Source organism: Syngnathus leptorhynchus, chromosome 4, assembly GCF_054491065.1.
Source record: "Syngnathus leptorhynchus isolate UIUO chromosome 4, UIUO_Slep, whole genome shotgun sequence".
Lineage (NCBI taxonomy): Eukaryota > Metazoa > Chordata > Actinopteri > Syngnathiformes > Syngnathidae > Syngnathus > Syngnathus leptorhynchus.
Window position 1 is genome coordinate 10889383 of NC_141198.1, and position 18312 is coordinate 10907694.

The window sequence follows — 18312 nt, forward strand, 5'->3', positions numbered from 1 at the left end:
AGTTTCTTTTGCCAAAAATAAATCGGTGACATTTATTAACACATTTGTTGTCAAGATGACAAAAGTGCGTGTGAGCTAATATACATTCATATGAAATGATAAACTCTTAGCGGCAACTTGAAGTCCACAATTTCATCAAGGCCGTGATATACACGGGGGAAAAAAAAAGCACTCAAACACAACTCTAGATATCTGTATTAAATAAATTTGGTACGTTAGCCACGTGAAAGGGAAACCGGACCGATTCCACCACTTGATAGCAAAACTTCAACAAAATGTGAAATGTGTTGTTTCATTTTTTTTAAAAAACATTCAAAGTCATGTTGGATTTGTAAAATTACAAATCAATGAAAATGATTAGGACTCTTGTACTACATATACTGTAATACTTATTTCGCATAGTGCTAAATTAGCACTACGCATACCGACAAGAATGTTTACACGATTATCAGCAAATGTACAACAGCACCTACATCAAATATAAATACTGTGTAAGCTGCAAAAGTAACAGTGGTATTATGCATGTAGAAAAGCAGCAGTTTGTCAACCAAACGTGAAATTCTGGACTGAAATGGTCTTTCGATATCCAACTGAAATGTCCTTGCATGATTATCAAATTGACAAGTCGCGTTATGGTATCTTAAAGCAGAGGACTTCAACACTATTTCAAAGAAAAAGGTTCAGAAATCCAATTCTTTACATTGCACTCTTAAAAGTGCCAGTGTAACTGGAAGCACTTAGTTCCCATTTTCCAAGAATACAAGCCTGAATTAAAAAGGGTCGGCAGTTCAGTTGGTGTTGTTGTTGTCCATGGTAGCAAGCAGATGAGAAAGCTTGGCCCTCTGTGATGCAGTAATATTCTGGCTCATGTGGATGATACAGTCCATGGCGACGTCAGGATTGGACTCAACCAGACTTTGACAAGAGCAAAAGAAACCAGCCGGCAAATGTTAAATCTAAAGCATACATTTACTATTTCTGTTCACCAAGACAATCTGAATTTGGTCTTGATCATGCGAATGCTAATCTGCGGTGTGTGTGCGCTTGCATACCTGCGGATATGTTTCAAGGCGTTTTCCCTTTTTAGGTATTTAATATTCTCCCGGATGGCAGATCGAGTGCCGTCCTCTTTGGACCAGTGCCTTTCAAGCCATTCGACGACTGCTTGGTTATTATCCCACAGGTATGCCTGGAGAGGAATTCAGAAGCACAAACTGGTTGTTGATATTGACGAGACATTCAAATCTGACATGCCTGGATGACATTTCCTTTTGGAAAACTCTTTACTAAATACGAAACGACTTGTGTGTCAGGGTAGGTAAACGCCATAAAGTACACATGCTGCAGTCACCAACCTTGACAGTTCCCTCAGTTTCAACAAACCAGCGGCGCAGCATGGACTGCATGTGTCCGTCACTGAGGTCTTTGTTGGCCTGGAGAATCTCGTACTTTACCACCTGCTCCGAAAGGAGACGTCGCAGACGCCAGTAGAAGAAAGGCCGTGCATTCTTCCAATCTAGAATATCCTGAAAGCCAGAGTGAACTCTATAATTCGTATTTAAGTATGCATATATAAATAAAGTAGAGTTGAATGGACCCTTTTTTGGGGGGGCGGGGGGGGCAAAAAGAACAAATGAAAACTGTGTATATTTTTATTTGTTGAAAAGTATTTCTGGAGTGTGTGCAAGAGTATATTTTCTAAGGGTCAGAGGTCTGGAAAAGTGTTAGAAGCATTTGGACAAAAGTTGGGGGACAGGCTATGTACTCACATTGATGACCCCTTTCTCCTGCATCCTGCCAGGAGTATCGTGAAGATCCACAAACTGCACTGCCACCTGGTGGTAAATGGGCAACAGGAATTCTTCTCTTGCTTTGAGCTTTGCTTCCAAGTCTCTGCATTGCTTCTCGGGCAGATCTAGAGAAGCTTCAAAGTACACACGAACGTCAACAATTAAATACAAATATGTGAGGGATGGGGGGGGGGGGGGGGGGGAATGTGCGCTCAGTTTGTATTATATTGAAAACCCCCCCAAAAAAAACACTTACCAAGCTTCTCAACCAGACCAGCATAGACAGAGTCTAGTCTTCGCATGGTTTTCAGCAGATCCTTTTTCTTGAATTTGATCTCCACTGTCCCTTCAGCTTCCAGCACGCCACCTCTGGACAAATTCATTTCATGAGATAAGACTATCGATGAGCATTCAGTATACGTACATATGTGTTTCAAGCATCTTCACATGGAGGCCACATAGTAAGTTATGCACCTGCTCTCTTTGTCAGCATATAGCTCCATGCACAGAGGGTTAATGGTGGGGTCAATGACAACCCAGGAGCCTCCTCTCAATTCGGCATGTGGCGGAATGTACACCAGCACGGGCTGATGGAAACCATGAAGGGCATCCACGATGTAAGCCCCAAACTTTAAGATCTGGTCATACATATCTGGGAGAAGGAATGGAAACAATAGTGAATGATGAAATATTCCACCATGTTTTGGACATAATGCACATTTTCCACAATATACCTTTCATTCCACCGGAGAAGCCTCTCCAGTTGGCAAACACCATGAGAGGCAGATGCTCACGGTTGAAGTCACAAATGGCCTGAGCTGTTTTAAAGGCTGAATCGGGAAACCACACTTGACCTGCCTGTTGCAGAACCTGAAATTTAACACAGATCATTATTTTGAATGGAATGAATATTGCCAAAGCAAGAGGTGGTGTTAGAACTACATTGAGTATCTTACAATCAAAACAGAGCATTAATCTTATTTATAGTACATCAATGTGTAATATTGTGAATGGCGATAATGTTCCCATGGATACTCACTTTGGATTCTGAATCCAAGTTGGCCGGATCAGCCGGTACAGTTAACTCAACGGTGCGTGTTTCCACAGCAATGACACCAAGTGGGATTCCTCCTAACCTGTACCATTCCAGCCAGCAATGAACAATCGCCATGATACGATACTTTATGCATTATTGTGACATGAGCTTTACCGTGCTCTGCCCACTACGACAGTCTGAGCCCAGGAGCCCATGATCTCCATGAAAGAGCCATGGTCGAAGAATCCACTCTGCCATGCACCTCTCACTGCTATGGATAGTGGAAAAAAAACGTGTGCATTAAATAATTGTTGTTGTTGTTGTTTTTTTTCTCCAGATATGATGCTCACTGGGGTGGGGTCTCCCGACCAGCATCCAGCGGGGGTCATATGGTGCTTTTGTGGGAGTGAAGTCAATCTCTCTATCGACAGGATCTGTGGTTGGTACAACGGGCACGGACGATTTGTTGTTCTGTCAGAAGAGGAGACAATTACTCATGAGTGAAACAAATGGTTACCACGGAAACAGAAGAATTTGGATCACTCGGCGGGACCTTGGGCATGTAGGAGAGCCACTGGAGGATGGTGACGACGCCCTCAAAATCATCTGGCACAGTAGTGTGTGTGACGCCATTGTTGTGCATGATCTGGATGCCGCCCAGCTGGTTGTTGGAGGCGTAGACCTCTCTCCCCAGAACCTACAAAATCCAGGCCTTACTTAAACTTCTCACATTGCTGAATTAGAAGTACACTTTTTTTTAGGAGAAACTGTATCAGTCTCCAAAACTACATTTAGACACACCAACCTTGTTGAGCGCGCTTGCTCCGGTCAGGATAATGTGAGAGTTCTCCACCTGGATCACCCTCTGGCCCAAACGTACCAGATATGCCCCGATTCCAATGGCGCGGCAGGTCACCTGGAAGAGCACAAATGTATCAAAGCTGGGGTAAGGAAAAAATGCTATTGTCTCATTCTACCGTTGTACACATCTGCCATGCAACCTCACCATACTGATTGTAATGATTTCTTCATAGGCCTGAGCGGATTCTCCGGCAATGGTGCCTGAACCACGCAGGTTCTCGACCCCAAGACCCTCATCCTTCCCAATGATGTCAGTGAGGATGTACCTGGGAAAACATTGTAGCAATGTACACGAGGAGAAAAGATACAAATAAAAAAGGTGCTCTAAAATTGAAACAGATTTCGTTTCTCATACCTTGACTCCCCTCCTTCTTCCACATGGTGGCAGTGCACAGAATTGGTGGCACTGACGCGTGTATAGTCATGTGGTGTCAGGTAAAGATATTTAAAGCCCTAAAGAGAGACACATACATCAGATGACTCAATTTGACTCCTGGGGACAAAGGATGTTTTGGGGAGTTTGGGCCAGTTCCTCAACTGGAACCCAGCGAATGCCAGCAGGCCCTCACCTTGTAGGGGTCGGAAGGGTCAATCCAGGCCACTTGGAACATGTGTCTAATCTCCTCAGCGAGACCAATGCGCGCTCCACTGTTGGCAGCAATATAAATACGAGGGATTCCCTCAGCTCTCGCCAACTCCGAGGCCCTGAGGAACAGCTCATCTTCCTGAGGTCCAAACGACCCGATCATGTGGGTGATGTCGTTGCAGATGACGACGATGTCTCGACCTTCTGGATATTCTGGCGTCTTCATCTTCATCTTGAAAGCAACTATTCCCACCTGGCAAAGAGAAATATGAGGAAATATTCCCACTGGCGTAATGTATTCCGCCGGATGTCAATCTTACGTCATTGTCTCCAGGCAGGCGGTTGAGTTGCACTAGACGACCTTCTGGGTCCAAAACCAGCTCAGTGCACATCAGCATATCTTTTGGATATTTGTCCCCTGGACCCCACTGCTTAAATAGCGCCTGTAGAATGATTATAATGTAAGAGAGAAAAGGGGGAAAAAAAGGAATGACAACAATCAAGTTGAGCAGTGTTGTATCAGGACCTGCTTGAACATCTCCGGGAAGTCATAGACGTATGTTGTGCCCAGAGTTTGAGCCTGGAAACGCTTGGCCTGCAGCAAGTCTTTGGTAACATAGGGAGTGTTGATCAACATGCCTTGTAGAGGTCCTTGTTTGTCCCCATAAGACTGGAACATAATCTAGAAAGGGAAATGACAGGAAATAAATCAAGTGAATCAAGATTTATAAATTTCATATATGTCACTGATGAAAACCGTACCTGTCCAGAACTTGGGTCAGTAACCTCCTTATATAGACTGATGTCCAAGTAATAGCCTGACTCGTTTGTCAAAAAAAGACGAATAGGGACGGCGGGTCCAGTGGGAGTCAGGCGAATGTTGATTTTCAGCTCAGCCTGCAGGACACGCAGCTTCCATAGTCGGCTTCCATAGCGCATCACCATGGAACGGACCGACTCCTCGATCTGAGAAACAAAAGCAGATAACGCATGTATGTACCCGGCTGCAGAGACGTGCAGGGCACTCACTTTCGATGGGTCCATAATGACGGTGGGGACAAAGTTGAGGAAGATGTGGTTGCAGTCGGTACGAACGGTTGTGTTACTGAAAGCCACCTCCAACTCATCCATGGCTTCCAGCAAAAGTCGTTCTCCCTCATTCTGAAGATACTCAAAAGACGCTTCCTAATTTGCACAACACAATCCCAATCAAACATTAAACAGGAAAATATCGATATCTAGTTTGGGCTTTTTTTGTCAACAGCCTCTTGCCTTTGTTATCAGATCAGAATGGCGAATAATAGCTCGGATGAAGAATCTGTAATCTGTAACTTCGGCACCCTCCTGAACACGAGCGGCTCCCAAGTAGAGGTGCATTTTGTGGTTGGCACAGGGAACGGCAGTCAAGTCAAAGTTCCTCATGCGGTTCAGTTCCAGCTGAAACGCTAAAGCTGGCTCCAGATTTCGGTAGATCCGGTCTTCCTGGAACTGCACGTGAAAACAGAAGGGGAGGACCTCATCAGAGAAGCAACACATTTGATTCATTCGCTTTCAGAATTTAAAAGAAGACCAAAAAAAACGTACCCCATCTCGTGCTCTGAAAGTAAAGAACTTGGGGAACTCTCTCTGTTGAAAAGAAATAAAATGATAGCAACTATTCACATCCAAGAACCTAAAATGCAATTTTTTGGAAGACGGTAAGAAATCAGAGTATCCAGAACCTTTGACTGTGTGGCAACTGTTAATATGTCAAGCAATATGAGACGTTCTAAAAAGCAACTAATCATTTGAGGCAAGTAAATGCAATTTAAACAAATATTCATCAAGACAGTTTATAACTGCACAGAGGAACATCGACTGGAGGAAATGTACCTTCTGTGCAACCAAAAATGTGATTCTTCTGATGCCGTATTCAAAGAGGGATGATCTCTAAGGAAAATAAAATGACATTTGAGTAATTCTGGAATGACTTAAAATTGAGAGCCACTCCGGTATATGAGCTGACCTTTGACTGGGCAAAAGAAGTGAAGGCAGAAACTAAGGCATCGTCATCCTCAGTGTCAGCTCTTTTTATTGAGACATTAATGATGTGGATTGGATTCTCCCTGGTGTTCTGTCAGGGACAAAATGATGTTCGTATCCCCAGTGGGAGACAAAAAAATAAATAAAAAATGACAACAAAAGCACTCACCTTAAAGTTCTCATCTTCAAAAAGACTGGAGCAGGATTCTAAAAACGGCTGGTTCTCCAAGAGAGGCTCTGCAAAACTGGAGAGAACTTCATCAAAGTTCCTGCAAAAGAAACAATACATATGAAGTCAATGGCCTCATAAATCCCTCATAAATGTGAAAAATGAACACAGGCGGACCTTTTGAAATTGTCAAAACACTGGAACGCTACCATAGCGCCCATGCGTTGACAAGGTGGAGACAAAGCTCCTTCCAGGAAGAGATCACTGCTCTGCCGTCGCATTTTTAACTGTCCCGAAGCATTCAGTGGGACAGGAACCCTGGGGGAAAAAAAAATAAAGACAGACAATGACTAGCAGTTCGCACCAGTAGAAATGTGTGCTTTGTCAAAAACAAACACGAAGAACATTAACAGCCATGACTGCAAGAATTTGAGGCAGTTGCATTTTTTTGCATATTAAATACAAAAAAGAACAATCGCCCTCATGTGGATTTAGGATTTCCCATTTTGACATGTCGTGAAATATGATTTGTTATCAAGATTAAAACTTGCGCTCCACATTTGAGGACAATAACATCTTAGGCAGGAGATTTTTAAGAGGAACGGCTGAACCTCCCAAAAAGCTCTGTATCGATGTACAAGTTGAGAGAAGCGTTGCATTCGAAGAAGATCAGCTATAAAAGGAGAATTAAGGAAGGACTTGTTATACATCAACAGTCCTTGAGGGCAAATGTTTCTGAATTGACAGGAACGAGAGGGAGGGAAAAAAAAAAGGCAACTGGCATGCTTAGCTGTGAGACATACACACCATCGGGTGTAGTTGGTTGGGAGGAGCTTTACTCTACCTGTTCAGAGTAGGGCTGCTCCCTCTGAAATAAGATGATTGACAGGTGAATATTAGCAGTGGAGGATCAACATCCTCCTCCACCTCTAGGCATTATGATTTATACTGCACATTCTAGTTGAGTGGGTTTCAACTATTCTATGAATATAAAAATATTAAAAAGTTATCTACATGGATGTCATTGAAAGATACTTTTTTTCTTCACCTATCCTATCCACATTGTTTAAAACTGAATATTATTTGTGGGATTATGGCCTGATATGCAATCCGGCTACACGTTGTCATTCGCCAGCAGAGGAGTTGAATTTGCTTTCCAAGTGTTACCTGTTGGGATGTGATGACGGCAGCATGAACTGGAAATCTACAGCGCACGTTCCATCCCGCAGCTGGTGATGCTGGATACTGTTGAGTTCGTAAGCGATGTAAGCCCGACGCACGTACACCTAGGGGGAAAAAAAAAAAAGCATCATGGCGAATTAGAAAATGAATACGAGCATCCGAGAGGGTGAGCGCATTGTGCATACCTCCAGAGCAGCCATGCAGACGACTTGATTGGAGTGGTAGAAGAAATTGGGCAACACGTCAAAAATGGAGGTCTCGGAGAGGATGAGTTTCTGGGGGGAAATGAAGAAACACAAATGATGTGATGTCAAAGGAGGAAAAAAAGCGACAATACTTACTTTGAGGTTTTCAGGGCAAAACTGATGGCCATACATGTCAATGGCAGAGAGGAAAATGGATTCCACTTGGTTGTGTCTCAGTTCATACGATGGTAAATGAGAGGCAATCAGCACCTACGCCAAAGTATCACACAAAATGAGTGGTGGCGATCAGAAAAGGAAAAATACACGCAATACTGCATCGTACCTGTCTGGCTCTTAAGGCGACTTTTGAGTTCTCCATCTTACTGAGCTGAGTGAGCTCATTGAGAATCGCCATCAGCTCGTCTGCCAGAGTCGGATCCCTTCCGCACAGTTGATCCTAAACAAAGAGCAAGTTATTCCGAGTTGTGTTGAAATCCAATTGTGATGGATGCGATGAAGATCCTTACAATGAGCATCGTGACCAGGATGTTCTTCTTGAAGACCTGGGCGTGAGAAAAGATGTATTCCAGTACAGGACTCATGTCGGGTTTGTACTGTTCTCTCAAGTTGATGACGCACTTGTCGTAATGAGCTGCTTGTGGAAAAAGATCAGATGGTTTTGTTACGCTCAAAATATTATTAAAGCGGAAAAAGTATGACTGTCACCTTGTTGAAACTGCATCTCTACTTGAAGGTATCGCTTGAGCAGATCCAGAACCACAAACTTCATGTAACCACGTATTCCACTGCGATACCTGGAAGACGACAAAAAAACACATGAATGCGTGCAATATCAATGACAGAAATAATATTTACTGATAATAGGAAATGTGAGCGAGCTGACCTCTGTACCAGCTGAACGATACTCTGAGTGTTAATAAAGAACACCTCTCGATCAGCCTTCCTCTGCAGAGTGGCCGCATGGCTGTCGAGAACGTTTGCAATCTGGAATGAAAAAGAATGTTAAACCCTGTTTAGCAAGACAATTAAGTTCATAAACTGAGCTCAGTATTAGTGAGGACAATCCAAAATGTTTCTACAAAGTCGTTTTTGCGCAATGGCCGTTGTGTTAAAGTATTTAAAGTATTTTGTGTTTGTAGCAGAGATGCCTCTACAACACACTTAGCATTTCTAATTAAAAAAAAAAAAAAAACTCTAATTAAGTGATACATTTTACGGAATTGCATGGATTTAGGATGCAGCAAAAAGAATGATGTTATATAATTCGATCCATCCAATTTTATTTGCCCTCATTTGGTCACGAGCAAGCTGGGGCTGACTTTCATTAGAGTAAGAACCAAAAGAATAAAAAAAACTGCAGTTTATCTGCAATCAAAATTAAGACAAATATTAGTTTTAAAAAAATTGGAATGTACCCATTTATCCTGAGCATTGCTTTCTAAACAATCATTTTATACCCTTTGGCTTGGAAACTGGCACAAGACGGAGGTGATGTTGCTGGCATATTGGGCCATGACTTTACGGATATCTTTCTCAACGCTTGGTGGGATCCGGCCCGCCACGCTAGTCATGATCTCCTGCAGCTCCAGAAGTGGCAGAGAGGGGTCCCTCAGAGTCGTCATGAGGGTTGCTACCCATTGTTTCAACTGCAGAAATAAGAAAAAAAAAAAAAAGTCAGCATGCTCAAGTGATCAAAAATTCAGTCGCGGGTAAAATTGCTGAGGTGCACCTTGGTGCTAAAGTAGGGCTCTTCTAGGCAATAGCCATCCATTACTTTGACTAGATTTTCAAGGATGCTGTGGAACACCTGGTGGAGCTTTTCTCCAACTATGGGCAACGGGTGCTGAGGTGGTAGAGAGGCTGTATTGAGCTCCACCTAGATTATAAAAGAAAAGCATGGTTAGATTTACTTTGTGTAAATCACAAAAGAGTTTTCCCCATGCCTGGACATTTGCACATCTGAGTTATTTAACTTGCCCGGTGTATACTGCTAGGGTCATCCAAGCTCATATGTGCCGTCACACAGCCCGACTCCAAAACCGCTCCGGGCCGCTTGATGAAATGTACATGTCCCGCTTGCTGTACAGTCAGAGTCATCACCATCTTCATCACCTGAGCCCACACCACAAAAATAAAATAGTTATATATTAGTTTGACTGAGATGAATAAAAATGCATATTTGGTGAAATTCACCTCAATCTCCGCATAGGCCTCTCCTGCGCAAATGTGAGCTCCATCATCAACAATGTACTGCAGTAGTTTACCAGCAGAGGGCGATCTCAGCACAGAGGGATCTTTTTCTTTATCAAACACACAAGTCTTGTTGCCAACAGTGATGCGGTAGCTGCAGAATTAAAGTTGTAAAGTTGGGGTGAATAATGAATTCAGTCTGAATTTTGAAAGTAAAATAATCCTTACCTGTCCACCTCTTCTTTCATATAGGTTGTATGGCTGCTGCCATCATAAGAGAGCAAAAGTCCGCCATCACTGAGCCGATGGACATCTATTTCAATGTTGGAGCCGTTCATTATGATGACATACGTTGTCGGCGACTGGCGAGCGACCTGTTGTCCACAAAGGAAGTTACTTGATTAAAAATTTAAATGGTAAATTAACCATGGAACGGAATTGAACGATACCTTTAAACAGAATTTGACTCCTTCATAAATGAGATCTACACTGAGAGAGTTGAGGAGGCTGGCTGCAGGCAGAACCTGGCCTCTGTGGATTTAGAAGAGTTTGGGCACACAATTATTAATTATTATTATTATTATTTACTGTCCAGACGTTACGAGATTTGTACTGACCTTTCTAATGAGTGAAGAAAGTCAGACATGCTCTTTCTGAAGTTTGCATCAGCAACATGCAAAGCCCCACAAACAATGCCCAACATGGTGTCTGGTCTTTCTGCCTGCAGAAAAGTCAGGTGGCCTCTTTTCACAAACTTGACCAGCCCATCATGTCAAGACAGCATGACTCATACCTGCACTTTTTCTGCTATGAGGTGATCCAGCCAGCTCGTGTCTATGTCATTGTTTCGGAAGCTCTCCGTTTCTAGTAACTTGATGAGATATTCGACGGTGGTCCTGAAATCACCTCTGATTGACAGCTCCTTCATTGCCACCACCATGTTCCTGAACCAGATCGAAAGCAATGGCTGACAAGGTAGCAATAAGTGATTTACGGTCAACAAGAAACGAGACTTACGAAATGGCCTCTTCTCGGTTCTCCCCCCAAGAGAAACAGTGTCCAAACTGTGAGTCAGCAAATTCATGCAGACCCCCGGTTGCTCCGACACTAAAGTAACCCCAGACGTTTTTGCTGCTGCGGAAGTTCAGCTCTTGCACAGTGCCTGAGCTGGGTTTGAACCCCTGCAAACAACAAGATGGGATTAGCTTTGAGGAAAAAAAAAATATGGAAAATCAACAGCATTGGTGAGTCTGAGCTTTACCTCGTCAGGGTTCTCACTGGTGATACGGGCTGCTATGACGTGCCCTCTTGGATTTGGTGGGCATTCTGGAGTCTCAAAGTTGATCGTGTTGTCACCCCATGCGCTTTCTCCATAAAGCAAACGAATGTCTTTAATTCTGTAAAGGGGGATGCCCATGGCGATCTGTCGTAGATGACAAAATGTGGGACAATAATTGAAATGGTTGCAGAAATTGGTTCATTTCGGAAAAAAAATACACCTCGAAAAATAATATACCTGAAGTTGGGCAGCTGGAAGGTTAACATCAGCAAACATCTCTGTACAGGGATGTTCTACCTGCAGACGAGGGTTTAGCTCCAAAAAATGGAAACTTCCATCCTCCGAGAAAAGATATTCCACTGTTCCAGCACTGACATAGCCAACCATCTTGGCTAATCTAACAGCGTACTAAGTCAGGAAAAGGAAACATAATGTCAACAAACTGGAGCAAATACAAACAAACAAAAAAAAAAATCATTCATTACGTGACTAACCTGTTCCATCTGCTCAAATGTGGAGGGCGCAGCAATGGTTGCAGGGGCTTCCTCTATGATCTTCTGGTGCCTTCTTTGGATGGAGCAGTCTCGACCAAACAGAGAGATGGCGTTTCCATACTCGTCAGCCAGTATCTGAACCTCGAGGTGCCTTGCGTGCTGGGCCAGTTGCATGATGAAAATGGGTGAGCCGGGTACTTCTGTCTGAACCTGAACCCAACATACACCCTTGTCATAAATGTGGGGCTGGATTACGTACAATTTGCGTCAGGATAAAAAATAAAAAAAATAAAAAGAACTCACATACCTGTCTAAATGAGCTTGGAAAGTCATCAGCACATTCGACTTTCCGAATACCTTTCCCGCCTCCGCCCTCTGAAGCTTTGATGATAACAGGATAACCAATTCTCTCAGCGCCCTGCTCCAAGGGACATACAAACCAGTTTGGGAGGTCATACTTATTTGAAAAAACACCAGATATTTTTGTTGAACATGCCTACCTACCGCCAGACCATCGTCTACATCTGCAACACAGCCTTGTGCGTAGACTTCAGGAGGAACACTGATTACATTGCTGGAAATTTGGTCGGCCTCCTTCCAGTCCACTTTCAAACCTGGAAGAGCACAAGAACAGAGTTAAAGGGACAGTGTGTGGATTTTTTGGGTGAAACAAACAACCTATCTGATAACTAAAATACAGCACTATAAAGAAATCAATAAATGTCAATTAAGGTGAATTAATTAATGTCACTGGAGAATTAAAATTGAGACTATGTAAAAAAAAATCCTTCAGTTTCAATTATTTTGGGGTGGAAATAAGCCTGGATATAGTCACACAAAACCTTTTTTTGCCTGATGTCTTGAGCAACCTCACCAAATCTCAAGATCTCAGTTCAACAAGCATTAAAGGATTAATGTTGACTTTTGTGTGTCTTGTGACACGTATTCCAAAAGGCAAACCAGTCTAAACACCGGCTGTTAAAACAAGACCTTGAGAGAAGAATCTACACCGAATCTAATGTAGGCGGCAAATCTGTCTGCAGCTCAGCAATGTTGTCCGCATTGGGTAAACTGACACAAGAAGAAAAGCTCAAACCTGATCCGCTCCACGGCAGTGTAGGAATGTCTGCACTCTGGGCCACAATTGAGGAAGCCACCTTATCTCCAAGAGCCCACATAGCCTTGCTGGATGGCCCTAAAATAAACAAACAATTAGAAAACCAGCACAAACTCACAAAAGAGCTTTTTCTAATTTTGTTTTACCCAAGAATGAAATGCTTGCTTTGTTCAACAACTCTGGTAGTTTAGGATTTTCCGAGGCGTGACCCCAGCCGGCCCAAACTGCCTGTTGAGAGAGAAATCTTTTGTTACACTTGAAAACACATGCGGAGATGCCACAGTGGCAATTACCTGCACTGGAATTCGTTTAGCAATGTCCACTATCAATTCCACATTGGCATAGTTGTTGTTGTTTGGCCCACCAGGAACAGGAACATAGTGGTCTGCCATTTTGATGTATTCTAAACACCGAGACAAACAGATAATGATTCACATAGCAGCGTGTTGATGAATAAATAATGAGTGGCGTGCAGTGCCGTACCTGCGTTAGCTTTCAAGTCTTCAGGAGTGACCATGACCACAAAGCGGATGGCCCTCTCATTTCGAAACATTTCGTAGGACCAGCGTCGAATGGAGCGCATGCATTTGACTGCAGCGATGCCGTTGTTGGCAATCAGCACCTGTGAAAGATGCAAATTGAATAAGCAAAGGAAAAAGGGAGTGATTTGTACAACTAAAAAAAAAAAACTGCAAAAATGAAGCATTTCTAACCTAATCGGTGGTTTAGAAGGAACAAATTTGGGTTTTTTTTCTTACTTTTTCAATGACACGATTTCCACCAAAGCGGGTGACAAACTCGGCAGGAGAGGCCACAGTGAAGTCTCGATGAAGATCCATCTTTCGGTGTTCGCGTCCTCTTTTCACCAAGTGAAGACCAGACATGCTGGGCCTAGAACAAGAAACCTTCAAATTATCGGACTTGCCAATAAAACAACGTGGGGCTTACTTGTCGCCCTTTCAGATGACAGGTAGCTCACTGAAAAGAGCCTCGAGTTCTACACGAGCACACAAGTAAACAGTTTGAAGCGTAGTTAGAAGTAATTGAGCTGTGGAAATCAAAAGCCAAAGTCAAAGTCCAGCTTCTATGATGCAGCAGCCAATCTACACGACTGTAATTTCTTATCTTGTTTTCTGCTGTTGCAAGTACAGTATATTGTATTGCTAAAGCACTTCCCATTGAACGCACCCAAAGTGCTTTGCGTTGAGAAAATAATCTTAAAATGACATCATTAAAAATACAGCACAAGTATAGTGTACAATAGAAGGTTTGTCATTAATATGTTTAAGTGGCACAAATTCACGTAGAAGAAAAATACAACAGAACAAAAGCTATCCGGCAAAACACATTTGAACCAGTGTGATCAACTCTGATGATAAGAAATGATTTGTTGCGATCATAGCTGCTTCATCGCATCATACTGAGAGCTTGCTGTTTGTAATATTTATATTTGACCTATTTCGTCATGTGAGAGAGACAAACAATAACAAATCACACCAATCAATTTCTGGCACTCTTTGTTCCAAAGCCCGAGTGAAGTTGGACCATGAGTGAATCCAAAGGCTTGCCCATGTTTGGAAGTAAACAGTTTGATCAGTGTACTTGATATGAGCCATAAGTAGACAAGCAGCACTTTTTTGAAGTACTTGTTTACAAACACTTTTTAAAAATGTCTCTGCCCTTGAGGAAAGCACATACAGGACTTGAGTGACATAAAATGGGAAGTATGTGTATCACAGTGATGAAAGACACCTAACGAGAGCTGTAAACGTCAACAACGATGACGCCACAACACAGTTAAACAACTCTTGATTCACTTCCCTCCACTGGAAAGAGATTTTTTTTCAGTTGTTGTACGCACGTTACATAACACTCGCTACATCATGAACAAGCCTTCATGTTTGAAAAAAAAAAAATAGGCAGCAGCATCTGCCCGGAAATGCTGCATTCATTAACAGAATTTAGAAAGTTGAAACAAAACAAAGGTAATGTGTCAAAAGACAACACTTAGTGACTGACCTTTGATGACACGGGAAACAGATGTCACTTTGAAAAACATCTCCATCTGTTATGTCACAATATGTGCATTTGGAAAGTGAAATGAGAACTCCCAACAAAAAAAGTTACACTTCCTGCCAAGCTCCCCTTTCACTTTCCCCTCCCACAAGTGCAGATAACACAGACCACAAGCTACCCATTACAAGTTTAAAGAGAGCAGACTCGAGAGTAGCGGACAAGCTGTTCCTTCAACTCCATGCACAGCAACCTACTTTATTATTAGAATGAGAAACCCTAATCTTAAAAACCCTAAAAGTAGTTTGAAACCCTAACCCTAGTTTTAAAACCTAGTTGGGAACCCTACCGGCGCTTTAAAACCCTCGTCGGAAACCCTAACCCTCGTTTGAAACCCTAATTAGCGATCGCAAAACCCGCTGGAAACCCTAGTCGGAAACCCTAACCCTAGCCTGAGAGCCCAGTCCGAAACCCTAATCTTGGAAACCCTAAAAGTAGGCCGAAACCCTCGGCGGAAACCCTAACCCTAGTTTTAAAACCTAGTTGGGAACCCTACCGGCGCTTTAAAACCCTCGTCGGAAACCCTAACCCTAGTTTGAAACCCTAATTAGCGATCGCAAAACCCGCTGGAAACCCTAGTCGGAAACCCTAACCCTAGCCTGAAAGGCGACACATTTTAAATGTATAAATTGTCTTGTGAAAGGAGACTTGGGAATCTCCCCCCATTGTATTTCTGAGGTTGAACACAATTTGTTCCAGAATGCCGGAGATTATCAATTAACTAATCAATTAGTAACTGCCAAAGTGAATATCAAAACTTAAAAAAAACAACAACACTGTTTTGTATTTATAAGTGACCGCATGTGTTTTGCTAAGCTGTCGAATGTGAATAAAACTGCAAAGTTGGTTTTCTTTGCATTTGAATCGACATATTCCATGCCAAGTCGTATGACTTCAGAAGCGTCTGACTTAAAGCTTCCAAAATGTATTTCTAACAGAGGGCGGCTCACACACGTGCTGCATAACTATTCTTTATTGCACCTACTGCAGAAATGTTTGGAAAGAAAATGACTGACCTTCCCCCCCACGGAAGTAAAACTAAAAGAAAACTCAATGTGCTATCGTAAAAATAATTCGTCGACGGAATTAGGAGGGCGGGTGGTTCGCTCTGCAATCACAATACAAATTTCAAAGTCACTCTGGTTCCACTAATAGAGCAAAGGGGGTGTGTAGCATACAACAATAGCACAAGTCGTGGCAGTCAGATGATAAGGACGGAGCAAGTCACTACAAGCAGAGCCATAAACAAATTTCAAATGAGACCACAAGAATACAAAAGAAAAATATGTAAGATGTATGAAGCACATTAAGTAGCACAATCTTACTTCATGCCTGAAGAGCTGGGCGGTGGCACTTCATGAGATGTCTGAAGATGAGAAGATTTGGCTGCAGAGGCGGTTGAGGGCTGCGAAGCGCCACTCGGCGGTTTCGCTGCCAACGGCTCCTCGTCTGAAGAATTGTCCTCTGACGCTCCCAGTATAAACTTGAGACGCTCTCTCGTCCTGAGCTTTGGCACATTGCTTGTGGAAGGCTTTTGATTGGTGAGGGGCTGCTTGCGCTGCTGCTGTTGCGCTTTCACGTGAGATTGAAGGCTGTCCCCCTCAGGCTGTGTTGATACACACTCTTGGCCTGGATGAGAGGAGTGTGCAACAGGCACATCCTCCTGAAGTCCAGAGGAGCTGTCGCCTGACGGAGATTCCTCTCCTTTCTCGGGCATCGCCACTGAGCTACTATTAATCCTCCTCAGGTGAAAAATAATCCATAAAATCAATCCCAACAATGCAAATGCAAGCATTTGCAAACATCCTCCTGATACTGTGGAGAAAACAAACAATTATATGACGTCACATTTGACTGAATTTCCTTCATTGATTATCCAAGAATTAATATAATTTGAAATGGGGTTTTAAAACAGAATTCAAAACAAATATTTAGTATGAACTTGTGTATTTTTCAGCACGACTGACCATTCTCGAAGTAGACTGAGGTGTCGAGTGAATGTATAACAATCGGTGGATTAAAACAGTTTCCTTCTATTGTAACGTGCTCTGGAACTGCATTGGTCTGCCCTTGCCCTTTGATTAGTCCACTGGGAGGCAGAGCAGGCTTGGAGACTGCAGTACAGTATTCTATTCTAGTCTTGGGACATTAAACTGAAAGTGGACTGCTGAAGGGGGTTTGGAGGGCATATGTCTCAGCACAAAAGGGCATGCTGGGTAATTTACATGTTTGAATCAGACTAAAGAATCGAAGGCAAAAACCATCCAATGACTATATTTATTTTCCATTGCGCCATTCAACTCTATTAAAAGTCGATTCAAATCATCACATCATATAAGCATTTTTTTTTTCTGGGTACATGCAACCTTACCCAGCCAGCCAGGCAGGCACTGTCTGGTAAACAAACCAGCCGCTCTAAAACAGCTGACATCAGATCCAAGAGTGGCTTACTTGGCTACAACAGGAGAAAAGGTCAGACTGACGATAGGTGAATGTAAACATGATGGACATGAGATTGACTAAAAACGACAACTCTGTATCGACGTCAACTTGTTGATCCTGACACTTATCGGGCGGGGCAGATGTCTAATCGAAGACATGTTTGTGGATGTCTAAAAAAACAACTTTGTTTTAGGAGAAACCTCGAACATAAGTCAAATGCTCAGTACAATGTATTAATTTCATTTAGTAGCCTTCTTCAATGTTCATCTCAGTAGCAGCAATGCTTTGATCTTGACACCAGGGGAGACTAGAAATCGATGTAAACAGATGAAATTGCCTTATTTTGCTTTATTTTCCGTGAAACGGGCGCGTTTTTTTTTTGTGGAGATTATTCAGGTTTTGGTTTGAAAAAAGAAACAGAAGTATACGGTACAGCCACTGTGATAGACTAAATTTGGTTGTTGATGATACCAGTCATTTAGCTAACAGACAACAAAAAAGACAACATTAATAAATGTAGACTATGCTTTTAACTAAGTTACTTTTGTTCAAATAAACCTTTTGTCATGTGCACCTACCTGCAGTTTGGTGTTAATCACTCACCAGCAACAACTCCCCTTCTCCCAGTATAGTAAACATGTGCATAGGGGTTAACTTAAGCTCCTCCCACTCCCACACGAACGGAAACTCCGTCAAAGATCGTTTGGAGTAGTTTCAACCCTTACTCCTATGAAAATGAATGGCCTAGACAACAATACTACTACTACTACTACTACTACTACTACTACTACTACTACTACTACTACTACTCATAATAATAATAATAATAATAATAATAATAATAATAATAATAATAATAATAATA

General features: G+C 42.5%; 1 protein-coding gene across 2 annotated transcripts; it reads right to left on the reverse strand.

Annotated features, from left to right (window-relative positions):
• Window positions 1-18: 18 nt before the first annotated feature.
• acacb (acetyl-CoA carboxylase beta) lies at window positions 19-18129 on the reverse strand. Of its 2 annotated transcripts, XM_085909000.1 has the most exons (54): window positions 18026-18129; window positions 16331-16820; window positions 13691-13823; window positions 13416-13554; window positions 13226-13335; window positions 13079-13160; window positions 12912-13010; window positions 12320-12429; window positions 12123-12233; window positions 11816-12025; window positions 11559-11729; window positions 11304-11465; window positions 11060-11223; window positions 10836-10986; window positions 10660-10763; window positions 10492-10573; window positions 10271-10416; window positions 10046-10196; window positions 9830-9964; window positions 9582-9728; window positions 9310-9498; window positions 8736-8836; window positions 8558-8646; window positions 8359-8483; window positions 8175-8288; window positions 7988-8101; window positions 7832-7921; window positions 7632-7750; window positions 7309-7332; window positions 6642-6782; window positions 6465-6564; window positions 6279-6386; window positions 6146-6202; window positions 5858-5899; window positions 5546-5761; window positions 5303-5458; window positions 5036-5239; window positions 4800-4955; window positions 4594-4716; window positions 4257-4526; window positions 4043-4140; window positions 3833-3953; window positions 3632-3742; window positions 3380-3523; window positions 3177-3297; window positions 3001-3097; window positions 2830-2926; window positions 2525-2660; window positions 2265-2442; window positions 2047-2159; window positions 1770-1924; window positions 1356-1526; window positions 1053-1189; window positions 19-915 (listed from the first exon to the last, which is right to left on the reverse strand). In XM_085909000.1, the coding sequence occupies exons 2-54, from the start codon at window positions 16798-16800 to the stop codon at window positions 789-791; spliced, it is 7221 nt and encodes a 2406-aa protein (XP_085765126.1). In that variant the 5' UTR covers window positions 16801-16820; window positions 18026-18129; the 3' UTR covers window positions 19-788. The 2 variants fall into 2 exon arrangements, with proteins under 2 accessions (XP_085765126.1, XP_085765127.1); XM_085909001.1 differs by lacking the exon at window positions 7309-7332.
• Between the last annotated feature and the right edge of the window lie 183 nt (window positions 18130-18312).